We start from the raw sequence: 18,784 nt of genomic DNA, 5'->3' as shown, positions 1-18,784 counted from the left end.
CTCTTGGATTTGATTATTTGCTGGAATTGCTCACAGAACTCAGGGAAACACATTTACCACTTTATTAAAGACATTATAAAGTATACAGATGAATAGCCAGATGAAGAGGTACATAGGGCGAGGTATGTGGGGAGGGACTTGGGCAGTCCGTGTCCTCTCTGGGCATGCTTTTTTGAACCTGGAAGCTCTCTGATCCCTGTCCTTTTGGGCTTTTATGGAGGCTTCATTACATAGGCATGATTGATTAAATCATTGGTCTTTGGGCTTCCCTGGTGGCGCAGTGGTTGAGAATTCGTCTGCCGATGCAGGGGACACGGGTTCGTGCCCCGGTCTGGGAAGATCCCACATGTCGCGGAGCGGCTGGCCCCGTGAGCCATGGCCGCTGAGCCTGCGCGTCCAGAGCCTGTGCTCCACAACGGGAGAGGCCACAACAGTGAGAGGCCCGTGTACCGCAAAAAAAAAAAAAAAAAAAAATCATTGGTCTTTGATGATTGAACTCAATCTTCTTCCTCACTCCACTCCCTGGAGGTCGAAGGTGAGGAGTGAGATTGAAAGTTTCAATCCTCTAATCACAAGGTTGGCTTTACTGGCAAACAACTCCCTCCTTAGGTTACCTTGGAAAGCTTTCCAAAAGTCACCTCATTAACATAACAAAAGACACCTTCGTTGCTCTCAACAATTAGGAAATTCCAATGGTTTTAGGACGTCTGTGCCAGGAAGGGGAAGAAGACCAAGTATATATTTCTCATTATAAATCACAATATCACACTTAATAAACCTAGGGACTATACATAATACTCGAAGTAATAACTCCCGTCCTTGTAAATATTTCTATGTCACATTTGAAGTTTCGAACATTGGACTGATTGGCTTTAGAACAAGTTTATTTGGAGGCAAAAAGTGATGACCAGGATATTAATAACGTGAGAGATGCATTTCCTTTGTGGACTTCCAAGTTAGAGTCTGAATATTTATGGTGTGTTTCAAGCTATCCCTTGCTCTCACCCCATTCTTTCTTCCTAAACAAGGGACTAGCTGCTTATATGCTGAGAAAATTGCCCTGAAGATGTTACAGTTTCAGGTGCTTTTCAGTGTTTTGTTTTCTGACAAAGTGCAGCGGTCACATTTTCAGAAAGCAAGAAGAGGTGTGGGAGGAGAAGAGCAAAAAGGGGGAAAGGTATGAGGTTAGATGGACAGCATAGTGGATGATTGAAGGTCATGGGAGTGATAAGGTAGACTACACCTGGAGACCCTTGTGACGTAATCAAGAAAGCTGAGGCCTTCATGCCACGTCTAATTGTACGTCTAATTGTACTTAAAGCATGTAAAAACCAAGGAACGACCCAATCCTGGTTCATACGCGTTTATAATTCGTGGAATTTTTTACTAATTATCTATGGACAGAGTATGACCTACCATGTCATCTTGCTTTGAAATGCTTCTTTTGACTTTTCCTGAGGGATCTCAAACTTACTGCTCTGTTGATTTTCCTAGTCATTTACACATTGTATTAATTTCCTATTGCTGCTGTGAAAATCGCCAAAAAGTTGAGGGCTTAAAGCAACATAAATCTATTTTTTCACAGTTCTGGGAGTCAGAAGTATAGAATCAAGATGTCAGTGGGGGTGTGTTCCATTGGGAAGCTTCAGGGGAGAATCCATTCCCTTACCTTTTTCAGTTTCTAGAGGCTGCCTGCTCCCCTTGCCTCATGACCCCTTCTTCACATCACTCCAACCTCTTGCTTCCATGGTGACCTTTTCTGCTACTCACTCTGATCCCCCTGCCTCCCTCTTGTAAGGACCCTTGTGATTACATTGGACCCAGTTAGATAATCTAGGATAATATTCCCATCCCCCAATCCTTAGTCACATCAGAAACATCCCTTTGAACATGTAAGGTGACATATTCACAGGTTCTAGGAAATTTAGGACATGGACATCGTCAGGGGCTCATTATTCAGCCTATTACAAGGATTAGGAGGAAACAAATTATTATCCAATTTGGCAGATACAGAAACTGAACTAATGGGGGTCACAGAGGCTTTTATGAAGTTCTACTCATAGTTAGAGGAAGAGCTAGGGCCAGGATCCAGAGCTCTGGATTCTTAGATCGTCAGACTTCTCTCTGATGCAACTGCTGATCCTTGGACTAGGACTGTGCCAAGCAGGCACTTCCACTTCCACTCTGATTACATTTCTACCAGGATGAACCAGGCATTTGGTAACAATTCTTCATAGTTTCCCCTCGGAGTCATGAGATTTGAACTGGACACCTCCACTACCGAAACAATTGCAACATTATCATGCCTTGGATTGGAACTGGGAGGATCACTAAATGGCGTGACAATTCCTCACTGCTGGCCTACTCCCTTAAGAAGAATTTGAGCAATCAAGTAACTTTTGTTTTTGCATGGTGACATGTAGACAATCCCCTGAATTAATCATGGACAACAAGCTGGGCTGACAGTTACTAAGAACAATGAAAAGAAAATATAAGGGTCCACATTATCTAAATATTCATTATCTGTGTCCTATGATTTAGAAAAGTTATAATTAAGGAGGTAGAGGGCATCATAATAAGAACATATTTACAAACGGATCAACCCTTTATAAAATTAAGTCCCCAACTGATAACTAAGTAACACTCTGCTCTACTTCTCATCCTACTGATCTTTGATATCGTTAACACTAAATAATACAAGGCACAGAGAATGAACATCAGTTAAGACGAAAATGCTAATTTTCCAATACTGTATTGGAGACTTGATCAAACCACAGGCAAATCACTGACATTAGAATTAGCATGTTTAGACTGCTTAATACTGGTTAAGAAAAAATAACAAGGGTAATGATAAGATTGATGCTTCTAAAGAGCATGATTTGATTTTCAAATGACTAACAGAAGCCCTCAGGGAAACGGATGAAGATCTAAAATATCTGTTGTAAAGATGAAATATAACCTGAAGAAAGTTGTCATTCAGAGCTTTCATATAACATGTGATTGATTTAAAAATATTTTTCCTCCATTGTAAGAATTAAGTAGAATTTCAATTACATTTTGAAGTTAATGAATAAAAAATCAAACAGCATCTTAATTTAGTTTCATTTTTAAGATAACGTCCCTTGATTTTTTAAAAAATGTATTAATTTATCCCTATCTTAAATAATTTATATAGTTTTTCCCACTGCAAATGACCCTCAGGTAATAAGGACCTTCTGTATTTCAGAGTCTGTAGTCCATCCTTAGTGGGCAAGTAAACATTTGAAGATTTCTAATTCCAACCATCAGTATATTGTTGTGAAACACAACTTAAGGCTGCCAGTTTCTGGGCAGAGTTTAGGAAGTTTTGAAGTGGTAAATAGGACCAATGACAAACAGTTAACTGAGCTTCCTGGGAGGACAGTTTTCTAAAAGACTTGCTTAGGTTTTACTGGAAAAACAATCCTTCCTTCAGGGAATAGACAAATAGACCACTTCGAGGGCTTACAGGAGCCCTAGAAACCCTTAAATAACTTTGGAGTGAGGTGGAGGGTGTGGCCACTTCTGACCAGCAGCCTCTGTAATCATCAACGTGATTCCAGAAAGGTGAGCCAGCCAAGTCTTTCAGTCATTGTGAGGCCTCCTAGTGGCTCAGAGAATCGAAGAAGCACTGATCAATTCAATTAGATGAAATTACATGAAATCTATCAGGGACCCTGAAAAGACTGTTAACAAGAATGCCTTTGTTGTATAAGACAAAGCTACTAAACTGTTAATATTCCTATGTTAATTGCTTAGTAATCTGTATGCAGTTAACCCAGTATATTTTTGACGTACTCGCAACTATGTTCTTTCATTGTTCACTGAGTTCCCCGGATAAGAATAACTTGAGATTTTATAAAACAGAAATAGTTGAATTTGGGTGAGAACAGTTTATTTGAAGGTGCTATAGTAACATTCTATCAGGGAAAGTCCTTTAAAAAATAGTATACTAACAAGGGTGGTTTGAAGAAGTGGTGTCTGAACAGGAACTTGCTCCATCTTGAGTGTTTTCATAAAACTGTATACACCGTTCTGTTTACTCTCTCTCCCTCTCTCTCTCTCTCTCTCTCTCTCTCTCTCTCTCTCTCACACACACACACACACACACACACACACACACAGTTTGTTTAGCTTTCTGCTTCCCCTGCTAAATTTTAACTTTCTAAAGACAGGAGCTGTGGCCTCTTAATTACTTAATTCCAATTCTCTCAATTTAAAAGAGTGGATTAAATGAATCTATGAACTTGAATAATTTAGTGTCACAGTTCCACATGTGGCTTTATTTTTCTTTCTCAATATCTGGACTCATTCACTTTCTCTTGAACTATAAAGTAACAAATTGTAATAACTGGGAAGGTAGATCTAATTCCAGTAATTGAATAATGTCTACCTCCTAGAGAGAAGGAAATAAACTAAGATGATGTTTTATCATCATTTCTGGATTTATGATTTATTCTAATTAATTATATATAGATTATGTGAAAGGAAGACCAAATAATATTTAAGAGCCTAGGATCCATGCTGCAATAAAATCCCGAATGATAAAGGAGCTACAATGTACTAAAATTTCCTGAGTGTCTACCATGTACGAGGGGTTTTGCTAGATGTTTTACATGTAATGTTTATACCAAGATGCTTCCTTGCAGCTCCTTTTTACAGAAGAGCAAATTAAGCTGAGTAATTTCCCCTGCATCACACAGAAAAAAGCTCAGAAATGGCAGAAAACCAGAATTAAAGCAGTCAGATTCTGAAGTACTTTGGTATGTCCTGGGTCTTTTATAGTCTGGCAAAAAGTACGCTCAGTTTGGGACAAGGGAGACTGAGTCAAAAGAGGTCATTCATTGGCTGGTAGTAGCTAATTCGGGGTTCTCTCCATAGAGTCCTCTTTCAGTTAACACTCCACCTTTGTGAATTCTGAGTAGCTTCTGTAGACGATGTGGACCACAAGTCTCACTGAGTCAGCTGTGTAGTAATGTAGTAGGTTTGCACTCTCATTAAGTACAGAAGCCTCTAGGAGCAGATGACCAACCCATCCCCTCCCCCTCAATTAGGTCTTTTACATGTGGTGCTCTGGCAGCCTGTCTGCCTCTCTGTTCAGATACAGAGGGAGTTACCCATGTACTACACTATGTTTAGCCTGGAACTGGCAGAATACAAAAAGCCAAATAATCCTGGCAAATACAGAGACCATTAAGTTTGCATTAGATCCAACCATTGTTTGAGTCTCTATAAATAGACTTTTTCTTTATTGGATATAATTGAAGCTTATAGTGTTCTGTTCTTAGCTATAACTCGTGTCATTGGAGCTGGCGAGTCTGTGGATCCTTTGCAGATAGAGTGTCTGATTCTGAGTGGTGCAGGCTTGATACGGATGGCTGCTCTGTCCCTGGTTTTGTTAAGGAACGATTGGGGAAGGCAAAGGGATTGTTGAAGCATAGCTGCCTCATAAACTTAATGTATATGCCTCCATAACTCCTCTTCCAAAAACATGAGCTTATCAATGGAGATGACTTATCAATGTTTGTATCAACACCATCAGGTGGGTAGAAGCTATCAGCCTTAAAATTAATATCTGTGTGTCAGCTGCATCCTTAGTGTTGTATTTAAAATGACTTTCTCCATTGGCGTCACCCTTCCAAACACTGTTTCTGTTTGCCTCTTCATAGGTCCCTTGATAACTCTGGATGCAGAATGGGGCAGGCTACAGGCAAGGCACACATAGATTCATAAGCACACTCAACTGGCAAGGTAGAGACTCGGATTTTCATTAGAGAGTTGACAATAGTTACCTGTGTGATTCTGAATGAGGTACTCAATTTCTCCGAGCCTCAGTGTTCTCATATAAAAATGGGAGACTCACCTAATTGACAGATGAGACATCTTTCAGCTCTGAAATTCAGCGGTTCTACTAGAAAATGGCAAGGAAACAGCAATGATTTCCCATCAAAACCTAGAGGCTTACAAGGTTTGGAGGCCTTCATATGGTGATAAAAGCAGAGTTGGGGGAGAAAACTATCAAAACGAGGTCCTTTTAGTAACTGGGCTCTAAGAAATGGGATGAACAGGGCATTCCTTCATGCCTTGTCTTGCAATCTCTGTCATCCTGTGCTCTTCCTTCCCTTGCCTTATAATTTGGCTCAAATATTATTTTCCAAAAATAATTCTCCTTATTCTTCCCACAGTTTATGTTCCAGCAACTGCCTCCATGGAGTTCCCTATTAAGGTACCTGGATGTGATTGACATTTCTGTTCTTTCTCAGAAAGTTTTCAGAGATGTCTTTCCAGCTACATCTCCCCAGTTCTGTACACCAAATCATATCCACACTTCAAGGTTCAGTTCAAATATCACTACATCCTCAAAGTCTTCATAACACTCCATTTGAAAATACCATCTTCATTCACTATTCCATACTTACTTCTACTCATTATACTCATATCTCTATATCTTTCTTTTTCATAGATGTGAGTATATATATACATATATATATATGTATTGAGTATGACTCCTTCCTTAATTTCATATTGCCTTACAAATAGTAACTGCTCAATAAATATTTGGTGGGTAGATAATAGTCACAGACTATTTATCGTGAACTCGTATACCATATTGTGATTCTAAATGAGAAGGAATGAAACTAGGAAACAGAAATTGGAAGGGGGTGTATTGGAATCCTTGGAAGGGGGATTTGCAAATGCATATTTGCTTTGGTTTCTTTTGTTGACATAGTATTCGACTAATTTTGAAATTTCAACTAACCTGAGAGTACTTGATAGTTTTATTTTTCTTAAAATAACTCATAGCTTTAAAAATTGAGGATTGCAACACTTATTTATTGTTTATTGATTTCGCTGATAATTCTGAATTCAAATTTTCATTGGTGTCAGGTTACACTTTGGTTTAATAACATCAACCAGACATAGGCTGACCAAAAATGCTACTTTCAGTAAGAAGCCTCTCCTGACACCAAGCTAGATACGTTCTCACTCTGACTTGAAACCCTTTGTATTTTTCAAATTATATTAGCACATTTGGCTGCAGATTGCAAAAAGTTATGTTCTAGTTCTGTCTTATTATATTTCATCCTTATTTATCATTTTTTCACCCACAAAATTAAAATTATTCTTTTCAGAGTAAGAAATAATAATAAGTAGTAGTAGTAATTAATGCATTACATTGTATGTCTTAGAAGGAAGCTTGTTTTTCTGGTTTCATAAGGCTTTAAGATCTTGAATAGTTGCTAGAACTTAAGAACTTCCCTTTGTTGCTCAGCTGATCATTTCATCACTGTTTATTTCTTAGTTGAATCGTTTTCCTTCATCTTCAAATAGCTGCTCTGTTTCATACCACATGGAATATATATCAAGTTGCCCACTTTTGATTGTGTCTAACATCGCACACTGATTTGATTTTCAAGTCCATATAGCCAATATATAAATTCTCCCATCCAAGCTCATCCATTACATGTGTGGTCTATTTTGATGTTGCTTTGAAAATAAATGAATTTGCAATACTTCTGGTGAGAGTTTCAAGAAACAAATGTAGACAATATGCAGATTTTAAAATAGTTAACCTGGGTTTTCAAAATTTATGATCATATTCATATCTTTATAATGCTTTTTTTAAAAAAAATATTTATTTAATTTATTTATTTTTGTCTGTGTTGGGTCCATGTTGCTGTGTGTGGCCTTTCTCTAGTTGCGGTGAGCGGGGGCTACTCTTCGTTGCTGGGCGCAGGCATCTCATTGTGGTGGCTTCTCTTGTTGCGGATCGTGGGCTCTAGGCACAAGGGCTTCAGTAGTTGTGGCTCACGGGCTTAGTTGCTCCGCGGCATGTGGGATCTTCCCAGACCAGGGCTCAAACCCGTGTCCCCTGCATTGGCAGGCAGATTCTTAACCACTGAGCCACCAGGGAAGACCAATGCCAGTTTTTTGGTCATTATTTTGCCTAATACTGAAATACCAATATGAGTATATTTTGTTTTTAAAAAAGTAGAGTTCACAAAATTAAAAACATATCAGTGAAATAAAATATTTGATATTTAAAATACATTTGGAAATAGAAAACCTCAAGCAAAGCACAAATCTACCAATGTATGTTAAACATCTTATTCTAATTATTAGAAAAAGTGTTTAAAATAACTATTAGGTAAAAATGAACACAATCATGAGAAACCCAAATTAAGATGACTTGATTTTCCTAAAAAATTTAACAGGAAGGCTTAATGCCCCAGTGTGGTCATTACTGAATCACAAGTGTTTTTGTTTTTGTTTTTTTCCTGGTAGGACGTTTTATTTTTTTTTTAATTTTTAAAATTTATGAATTTTATTTTATTTAGTGTTTTATACAGCAGGTTCTTATTAGTCAACAATTTTATACACATCAGTGTACACATGTCAATCACAATCGCCCAATTGATCACACCACCCCCGTCCCCCTGCCGCTTTCCCCCCTTGGTGTCCATACGTTTGTTCTCTGCATCTGTGTCTCAATTTCTGCCCTGTAAACCAGTTCATCTGTACCAAGTTTCTAGGTTCACATATACGCGTTAATATACGATATTTGTTTTTCTCTTTCTGACTTACGTCACTCTGTATGACAGTCTCTAGGTCCATTCACATCTCTACAAATGACCCAATTTCGTTCCTTTTTATGGCTGAGTAATATGCCATTGTATATATGTACCACATCTTTATCGAGTTGTCTGTCGATGGGCATTTAGGTTGCTTCCATGACCTGACTATTGTAAATAGTGTTGCAATGAACACGGGGGTGCATGTGCCTTTTTGAATTAGGGTTTTCTCTGCGTATATGCCCAGTAGTAGGATTGCTGGATCGTATGCTAGTTCTATTTTTAGTTTTTTAAGGAACCTCCACACTGTTCTCCATAGTGGCTGTATCAACTTACATTCCCACCAACAGTGCAAGAAGGTTCCCTTTTCTCCACACCCTCTCCAGCACTTGTTGTTTGTAGATTTCCTGATGATGCCCATTCTACCTGGTATGAGGTGATACCTCATTGTAGTTTTGACTTGCATTTCTCTAATAATTAGTGATGTTGAGCAGCTTTTCATGTGCTTCTTGGCCATTTGTATGTCTTCTTCGGAGAAATGTCTATTTAGGTCCTCTGCCCATTTTTGGATTGCGTTGTTTTTTTAATATTGAGCTGCATGAACTGTTAATATATTTTGAAGATCAATCCTTTGTCCATTGATTTGTTTGCAAATATTTTCTCCCATTCTGAGGGTTCTCTTTTTTTTTTTTTTTATGGTTTCCTTTGCTGTGCAAAAGCTTCTAAGTTTCATTAGGTCCCATTTGTTTATTTTTGTTTTTATTTCCATTACTCTAGGAGGTGGATCAAAAGAGATCTTGCTGTGATTTATGTCAAAGAGTGTTTTTCCTGTTTTCCTCTAGGAGTTTTATAGTGTCTGGGCTCACATTTAGGTCTCTAATCCATTTTGAGTTTATTTTTGTGTATGGTGTTAGGGAGGGTTCTAATTTCATTCTTTTACATGGAGCTGTCCAGTTTTCCCAGCACCACTTATTGAAGAGACTATCTTTTCTCCATTGTATATCCTTGCCTCCTTTGTCATAGATTAGTTGACTATAGGCGCATGGGTTTGTCTCTGGGCTTTCTATCTTGTTCCAGTGATCTATATTTCTGTTTTTGTGCCAGTACCATATTGTCTTGATGACTGTAGCTTTGTAGTATAGTCTGAAGTCAGGGAGTCTGATTCCTCCAGCTCCACTTTTTTCTCTCAAGACTGCTTTGACTATTCAGGGTCTTCTGTGTCTCCATAGAAACTTTAAGATTTTTTGTTCTAGTTCTGTAAAAAATGCCATAGGTAATTTGATAGGGATTGTATTGAATCTGTAGATTTTTGTATTTTTGTAGATTTTGTATAGTCATTTTCACAATATTGATTCTTCCAACCTAAGAACATTGTATATCTCTCTGTCTGTTGGTATCATCTTTAATTAGTTTCATCAGTGTCATAGTTTTCTGCTTACAGGTCTTTTGTCTCCCTAGGTAGGTTTATTCCTAGGTATTTTATTCTTTTTGTTGCAATGGTAAATGGAAGTGTTTCCTTAATTTCTCTTTCAGATTTTTTATCATTAGTATATAGGAATGCAAGAGAATTCTGTGCATTAATTTTTTATCTTGCAACTTTACCAAATTCATTAACTCTAGTAGTTTTCCAGTAGCATCTTTAGGATTCTCTATGTATAGTATCATGTCATCTGCAAAGTGACAGTTTTACATATTCTTTTCCAATTTGTATTCCTTGTATTTCTTTTTCTTCTGTGATTGCCGTGGCTAGGACTTCCAAAACTATATTGAATAATAGAGTTGAGAGTGGACATCCTTGTCTTGTTCCTGATCTTAGAGGAAATGCTTTCCGTTTTTCACCATTGAGAATGATGTTTGCTGTGGGTTTGTCGTATATGGCCTTTATTATGGTGAGGTAGGTTCCCTCTATGCCCACTTTCTGGAGTGTTTTTATCATATATCAGTGTTGAATTTTGTCAAAATCCTTTTCTGTATCTACTGAGATGATCATATGATTTTTATTCTTCAATTTGTTAATATGGTGTATCACATTGATTGATTTGCATTTATTGAAGAATCCATGAATCTCTGGGATAAATCCCACTTAATCATGGTGTATGATCCTTTTAATATGTTGTTGGATTCTGTTTGCTAGTATTTTGTTGAGGATTTTTGCATCTATATTCCTCAGTGATATTGGTCTGTAATTTTCTTCTTTGTAGTATCTTTGTCTGGTTTTGGTATCAGGGAGATGGTGGCCTCATAGAATGGGTTTTGGAGTGTTCCTTCCTCTGCAATTTTTTGGAAGAGTTTGAGAAGGATGGGTGTTAGCTCTTCTCTAAATGTTTGATGGAATTCATATGTGAAGCCATCTGGTCCTGGACTTTTGTTTGTTGGGAGATTTTTAATCACAGTTTCAATTTCATTACTTGTGATTGGTCTGTTCATATATTCTATTTCTTCCTGCGTCAGTCTTGGAAGGTTATACCTTTCTAAGAATTTGTCCATTTCTTCCAGGTTGTCCATTTTATTGGCATAGATTTGCTTGTAGAAATCTGTTAGTATGCTTTGTATTTCTGCGGTGTCTGTTGCAACTTCTTTTTCATTTCTAAATTTATTGATTTGAGTCCTCTCCCTCTTTTTCTTGGTGAGTCTGGTTAATGGTTTATCAGTTATATCTTCTCAAATAACCAGCTTTTAGTTTTATTGATCTTTGCTATTGTTTTCTTTGTTTGTATTTAATTTATTTCTGCTCTGATCTTTATGATTTCTTTCCTTCGGCTAACTTTGGGTTTTGTTTGTTCTTCCTTCTCTAGTTCCTTTAGATGTAAGGTTAGATTGTTTATTTGAGGTTTTTCTTGCTTCCTGAGGTAGGCTTGTATAGCTATAAACTTCCCTCTTAGAACTGCTTTTGCTGCATCCCATAGGTTTTGGACTGTCGTGTTTTCATTGTCATTTGTCTCTAGGTATTTTTTGATTTCCTCTTTAATTTCTTCAGTGATCTCTTGGTTATTTAGTAACATATGTGTTCGTGTTTTTTACGTTTTTCCCCCTGTAATTCATTTCTAATCTCATAGCATTGTGATCAGAAAGGATGCTTGATATGATTTCAATTTTCTTAAATTTACTGAGGCTTGATTTGTGACCCAAGATGTGATCTATCCTGGAGAATGTTCCATGTGCACTTGAGAAGAAAGTTTAATCTTCTGTTTTTGGATGGAATGTGCTATAAATATCAATTAAATCTATCTGGTCTATTGTTTCATTTAAAGCTTGTGTTTCCTAATCAATTTTCTGTTTGGATAATCTGTCAATTGGTGTAAGTGAGGATTAAAGTCCCCCACTATTGTTGTGTTACTGTTTCCTCTTTTATAGCTGTTAGCAGTTGCCTTATGTATTTTTTCCTATGTTAGATGCATATATATTTATAATTTTTGTATCTTCTTCTTGGATTGATCCCTTGATCATTATGTAGTGTGCTTCCTTGTCTCTTGTAACATTCTTTAAAGTCTATTTTATCTGATATGAGTATTGCTACTGCGGCTTTCTTTTGATTTCCATTTGCATGGAATATGTTTCTCATCCCCTCACTTTCAGTCTCTATGTGTCCCTAGGTCTGAAGTGGGTCTCTTGTAGACATCATATATATGAGTTTTGTTTTTATATCCATTCTGTGAGCCTGTGTCTTTTGGTTGGAGCATTTAATCCATTCATGTTTAAGGTAATTATTGGTATGTATGCTCCTATGACCATTTTCTTAATTGTTTTGGTTTTGTTTTTGTAGGTCCTTTTCTTCTCTTGTGTTTCTCACTTAGAGAATTTCCTTTAGCATTTGTTGTAGTTTAGGTGGTGCTGAATTCTCTTAGCTTTTGCTTGTCTGTAAATCTTTTGATTTCTCCATCGAATCTGAATGAGATCCTTGCTGGGTAGAGCAATCTTGGTTGTAGTTTCTTCCCTTTCATCACTTTAAGTATATCATGCCACTCCCTTCTGGCTTGTAGAGTTTCTGCTGAGAAATCAGCTGTTAACCTTATGGGAGTTCCCTTATATGTTGTCATTTTTCCCTTGCTGCTTTCAATAATTTTTCTTTGTCTTATTTTTTGCCAATTTGATTACTATGTATCTCGGCGTGTTTCTCCTTGGGTTTGTCCTGTATGGGACTCTCTGCGCTTCCTGGACTTCGGTGGCTATTTCCTTTCCCATGTTATGGAAATTTTCGATTATAATCTCTTCAGATATTTTCTCTGGTCCTTTCTCTGTCTCTTCTCCTTCTGGGACCCCTATAATGTGAATGTGTTGTGTTTAATGTTGTCCCAGAGGTCTCTTAGGATGTCTTCATTTCTTTTCATTCTTTTCTCTTTATTCTGTTCTGCAGCAGTGAATTCCACCATTCTTTCTTCCAGGTCAGTTATCCGTTCTTCTGTCTCAGTTCTTCTGCTATTGTTTCCTTCTAGTGTAGTTTTCATTTCAGTTATTGTATTGTTCATCTCTGTTTGTTTGTTCTTTAATTCTTCTAAGTCTTTGTTAAACATTTCTTGCATCTTCTTGATCTTTGCCTCCATTCTTTTTCCTAGGTCCTGGCTCATCTTCACTATCATTATTCTGAATTCTTTTTCTGGAAGGTTGCCTATCTCCACTTCATTTAGTTGGTTTCCTGGGGTTGTATCTTGTTCCTTCATCTGGCACATAGTCCTCTGCGTTTTCATCTTGTCTATCTTTCTGTGAATGTGGTTTTTGTTCCACAGGCTGCAGGATTCTAGTTCTTGCTTCTGCTGTCTGCCCTCTGGTGGATGAGGCTCTCTAAGAGGCTTGTGCAAGTTTCCTGATGGGAGGGACTGGTGTTGGGTAGAGCTGGGTGATGCTCTGGTGGGCAGAGCTCAGTAAAGAGCTCTGAATCGCTTTCTCTTTTGTAAATAAGTTCATTTGTATCATTTTTTAAGGTTCCACATATAAGTGATACCATATGATGTTTGTCTTTCTATGTTTGGCTTACTTCACTTAGTATGATAATCTCCAGGTCCAACCATGTTGCTGCAAATGGCATTATTTCATTCTTTTTTATGGCTGAATAATACTCCATTGTAAATATATCTCACATCTTCTTTATCCATTCATCTGTTGATGGACATTTAGGTTGCTTCCATGTCTTCGCTATTGTAAATAGCATTTCAGTGAACATTGGGGTACATGTATCTTTTTGAATTATGGTTTTCCCCAGATATATGTCTAGGAGTGAGATTGCAGGATCATATGATAGCTCTATTTTCAGGTTTTCAAGGAACCTCCATACTGTTCACTATAGTGGCTGTATCAATTTACATTCCCACCAACAGTGTAGGAGTCTTCCTTTTTCTTCACATCCTCTCCAGCACTTATTATTTGTAGACTTTTTGATGATGGCCATTCTGACCGGTGTGAAGTGATACCTCATTGTAGTTTTGATTTGCATTTCCCTAAAATGACTATACTACCCAAGGCAATCTACAGATTCAGTGCAATCCCTATCAAATTATGAATGGCATTTTCCACAGAACTAGAACACATAATTTAAAATATTTTATGGAACAATGAAAGACCCTAAATAGCCAAAGCAATCTTGAGAAAGAAAAGCAGAGCTGAGGAATCAGGATCCCTGACTTCAGACTATACTATAAAGCTACAGTCATCAAAACAGTATGGTACTGTCACAAAAACAGAAATATAGATCGATGGAACAGGATAGAAAGCCCAGAAATAAACCCACACATCTATGGTCAATTAATCTACAACAAAGGAGGTAAGAGAATATACAATGGATGAAAGACAGTCTCTTCAATAAGTGGTGCTGGGAAAACTGGACAGCTACATGTAAAAGAATGAAATTAGAACAACTGTCACACCATGCACAAAAACAAACTCAAAATGTATTAAAGACCTAAATGTAAGACCAGATACTATAAAACTCCTAGAGGAAAACATAGGCAGAACACCCTTTGACATAAATTATAGCAATATCTTTTTGGATCCGTCTTCTAGAATAATGGAAATAAGAGCAAAGATAAAAAAAGGGGACCTAATTAAACTTAAAATCTTTTGCACAGCAAAGGAAACTATAAACAAAATGAAAAGACAATGTACAGAATGGGAGAAAATATTTACAGATGATGCAACCAACAAGGGATTAATCTCCAGAACATACAAACGGTCCATACTGCTCCGTATCAAAAAACACCCCAACCCAATCAGAAAATGGGTAGAAGATCTAAATAGGCACTTCTCCAAAGAAGACTTACAGATGACCAACAGGCAGATGAAAAAGTGAAAGGATTTTTCTTCACTTTTCTTCAGAGTCACCCATGAGATGGGCTGTAATACAGTAGTATCTCATTAGTTCCACTGCCCACATATAATGCAAATCCACCTGTAAAAACAAGGCTGATTTTTTCTTTCTCTGTCACCTGATTATAGGGAACCTCACATGATTCCATAACTGGAGCCTGAGGAAGGGTGGGCAACACACAGAAGTAGGGATCAGGAGAAACTGATCTATCTGCTCAAGCAACATACTTGTGTTTTCTGATCTGTTAAGACATGATATTGTATATGTCCTTTCCACTTAAAGATACTGATACTGCATCTTCTTAAACTCATGGCTTGTTGTGTCAACTAATACTGTACCTACTTTGTTATAAAAAAGCCAATTTTTATATATATATATATATATATATATATATATATATATATATATAAATTTTTTTTTTTTTTTGCGGTACATGTGCCTCTCACTGTTGTGGCCTCTCCCGTTGCGGAGCACAGGCTCCAGATGTGCAGGCTCAGTGGCCATGGCTCACGGGCCCAGCCACTCTGCAGCATGTGGGATCTTCCTGGACCAGGGCACGAACCCGTGTCCCTTGCATCGTCAGGCGGACTCTCAACCACTGCGCCACCAGGGAAGCCCAAAAATCCGATTTATAATAGTCACTTTGTTTCCTTTAGTCAGGCTTTCAGTCTCTACCAGAGTTGAGTAGAAATAAAATAATTGCTTCTCCAACGAGAATAGTTATCCACACAAGAAAGTCGTTTTTATCTGAAAATTTTGATGTTTATACTGATTCTCCTCTTGGGGCCAACTAGGGCCTCCATTAGAGCATCTTAATTTGCCAGAGATACTTTGACTACTGTTGCTTCTACTGTGTTACAAGGCTTAAGTGGAAAAATTAATTGCACCACAGCTTGAATCTGCTGCAGAGTAGTGTCGTGCTCTGGGTCCCACTCACAACTAGCTGACTTATGTGTTAAGTAAAATGTAAGAGCACCACACCCACATGTGGTTTATGTTGCTTTCTAAGTATAGAGGTCCATCATAGGTTGCACTTTTCAACAACTGGTAGAAATTACAGGGTGCAGCAACCTGCTTTTTCTTTAGATACCCATAGATAACATGGACCACTGAATCTCTAGAAATTTCACTGATATACTAGAGACTAAATTTTCAGGGAGTTTATCTTCCACCCTCTGACATAAAACATCTTGACAGCTAGTGTCTGGTACTTCCTATTCACAGGTGCAATCATAATGTCATCAGTGTTGTGGACCAACATGATATTCTTTGGGATATTAGTTCAAGTCCCTGTGGACAGGCCCTGAGGTAAGACAATAAAGGTGTATTGATGTCCCTGCCAGGTAAAATCCAATTACTTCAGATATGCCTTGCCAATGGAGAAAAGTTTATTTGCCACATTAATAGCTGCATGCCACATGTCACTGGCTGTGTTGATTTGCTCCGGTAAAGATACACATCTGGAGGAAAGCTGCAGTGAGAATCACTCTTTGATGACATTAACAATAACCCAGTCATAGACCCATCCAGCTTTTGCATTGGCCAAACAGGCAATTTAAACAAGGATAGGCTGTGAATCATCACCCCTGCATCTTTCAAGTTGCTGATGGTTCAGGTAATCTCTATAATTCACTCAGAAATGTGGTACTGCACTTGGTTTAGTATTTTGGTAAGAAGGAGTAAATTTAGGGATGTCCACTTGGTCTTTCTACCATATTAGCCCTCATTCCATGAGTCAGAAAACCAGCTTATGGATTTTTTTCCATTTGCTGAGTATAGCTATTTCAACTGCAAATATAAAATTAACATGTGGGAACACCACAGGATGTTTTACTTGATTAACTAGGACGAACACAAGATGGACTCAGGCTGAAGGTCCATTTATTATTGACCTAACTTCCACATGGACCACAGTACTATTTTATTCCTCCACATTTGCATTAATTCAGAGCCAGTGTCCCTAAAGTCTGATTGCTACTCCTTCCAAGTTCGTAGTCATTCTATGTAAATAGCTTCACAGACCCTTGGAAACATCTTGCAGAAATATTTGCAGTATATATTTGTATTAGTATTCTCTCGTTGATGTAACAAATTACCAAAAATTCAGTGGCATTAAAACAACACAAATTTATCATCTTGTATTTCCATAGGTTAGAAGTCTGATACAGTTCCCACTAGGCTGAAATCAAGGTAAGGCTATGTTCCTTTCTGGCACCTGTAAGGTCGGATCTTAACAAATGGCACCGCGAAACAGAGGAAAGCTTCAAGTGAGCTTTATTAGGGAGCGCTCCCGGGCGAGGTTCACTGGTCCGAGAGAAAGGGGCCAGAGAAGTCGCACCCGGGCGAGGCTTGGCCAAGATTTTATAGGGGAAGAAGGGAAAGGGGTGTGGTGAATCTGGGAGGGCGCAGGGTATTCCTTATTTGGTGGTCTCTTCGGGTATCGTGGCAATATCTGGTGCCGGTTGCATCAGTCTTGGGACCGTTAGTCCTGCCCCTCGAAAGGCGGGAAGGCTGGGCCGGGTGGAAGGTCCCCAGGTCAGTTTCTGGAACTGGGTGGTCCGGAGAGTTTTGGTTTGATGCAACCTGTGAATCTGATTGCGTTCCCCTGCCTCGGGCCAGTTGGCCTTACATCCCTACATCTTTGGTGTAATGGGGCGGCGTTCTGATCTCTGGCTACTTATTGCTGAATGGAGGCGTCGAAAGGGGAGTCGGGCGACCAGAGGTCCGAGGCTTAGGGGAGACCAGTGGATGATTCTGTAGGAAGCAAGGTGTAAGGGCCGAGGAGCATTTGGTTTGTGGCCACCCGAGAGGCTTCCTCCATGCGCCTGCGAAGGAACCTAAGAAAACAGGGAGCAAACATGAGCAAGATACAGATGAGAATTAAGGGGCCTAGGACTGGTGTCAGCCAGGTATAGAGGGTGGATCGCCACCAATCGGGAACTGGGGGAGGTGGACTGTCGCTGCCTGCATTGGAGTTCTTCGTTTAAGCGCCGGAGAGCATCTACATTGTCCTCAACGACCGCTGTCTCGTTGATGTAGTAGCAGCGCTCTTCCTGTAGGAAGAGGCAGGTACCTCCTTTGTCGGCTGTCAGAAGGTCCAGGGCGCGTCGATTTTGGAGGGCAACTCGGGCTACTGAGGTGATCTGGCGCTGGAGGGAGGTGATGGAGGTGGCAGAAGCCTCGATGGCTAGCTGGAGTTTCTGTTCTAGGTCACGGGATGTTGAGACACTGTGTGTTAGGGCTCCTTCCCCAGTGCCCGCAGCAACGAGAGAGGAGGCTAGGGAAATGCCTGCGACCATAGGGAGAAAGATGGCCCTTTGGCCCTTAGAGTGGTCGAGGGCCCGAGTGCTATCAGTTCAGCCCTTTGAGAGGTTGTCCCTTCTGGGAGGCGGTTGGCCTCGATAATGGCTGAGATGGTTACTACTGCATAGGCCGCCCGGCAGCGTCCGTCGGGGCCGAGTATTGAGCTGCCATCTACGAAGAGGGTGCGGTCCGGGTTTAACAGTGGAGTATCAAAGCGTCCCTCCCTAGGCGGGCTGAGGGCCTCTACGACTTGGGGGCAGGAGTGGGAAGGGGAGGTCCCGGTATCAGAGATAGGCAAGAGGGAGGCCGGGTTTGGGGCGGGGGGGGGGGGGAGTCGAGGGAGATAGCAGGCTTTTCACTGAACAGTAGGTGGAACTCCTGGATGCGGGAGGGGCCCAGGAGGGAGAGAGACTTGTGACCTAGGAGGTCGACCAGCCGGTGGGAGGAAAACACGCTTAGTGGGTGGGCCAGAGTCAGTTTGAGTGTCTGGTCAGTTCGGCTGCCGCTGCTAGGGCCCGAAGGCATGGTTGCCATCCCCGAATGGTTGGGTCTAGCTGGTTGGAGAGGTAAGCCACGGGGCGGTAGGAAGGCC

At 39.5% G+C, this 18,784-nt stretch overlaps 1 protein-coding gene across 1 annotated transcript in view; it reads right to left on the bottom strand.

Moving 5' to 3' along the window:
* The window catches only part of LOC132437174 (type 2 phosphatidylinositol 4,5-bisphosphate 4-phosphatase-like), a 35,222-nt gene extending 17,034 nt beyond the window's left edge, over window positions 1–18,188 (bottom strand). Inside the window, 2 exon segments of the mRNA XM_060030446.1 lie at window positions 17,527–17,726; window positions 17,820–18,188. Of these exon segments, the coding sequence (XP_059886429.1) occupies window positions 17,527–17,726; window positions 17,820–18,188 (569 nt within the window).
* Window positions 18,189–18,784: the final 596 nt, after the last annotated feature.

Source organism: Delphinus delphis, chromosome 14 (assembly GCF_949987515.2).
Source record: "Delphinus delphis chromosome 14, mDelDel1.2, whole genome shotgun sequence".
Lineage (NCBI taxonomy): Eukaryota > Metazoa > Chordata > Mammalia > Artiodactyla > Delphinidae > Delphinus > Delphinus delphis.
The sequence above is the reverse complement of the archived record's forward strand: the minus strand, read 5'-3'. Positions and strand labels throughout refer to the sequence as shown.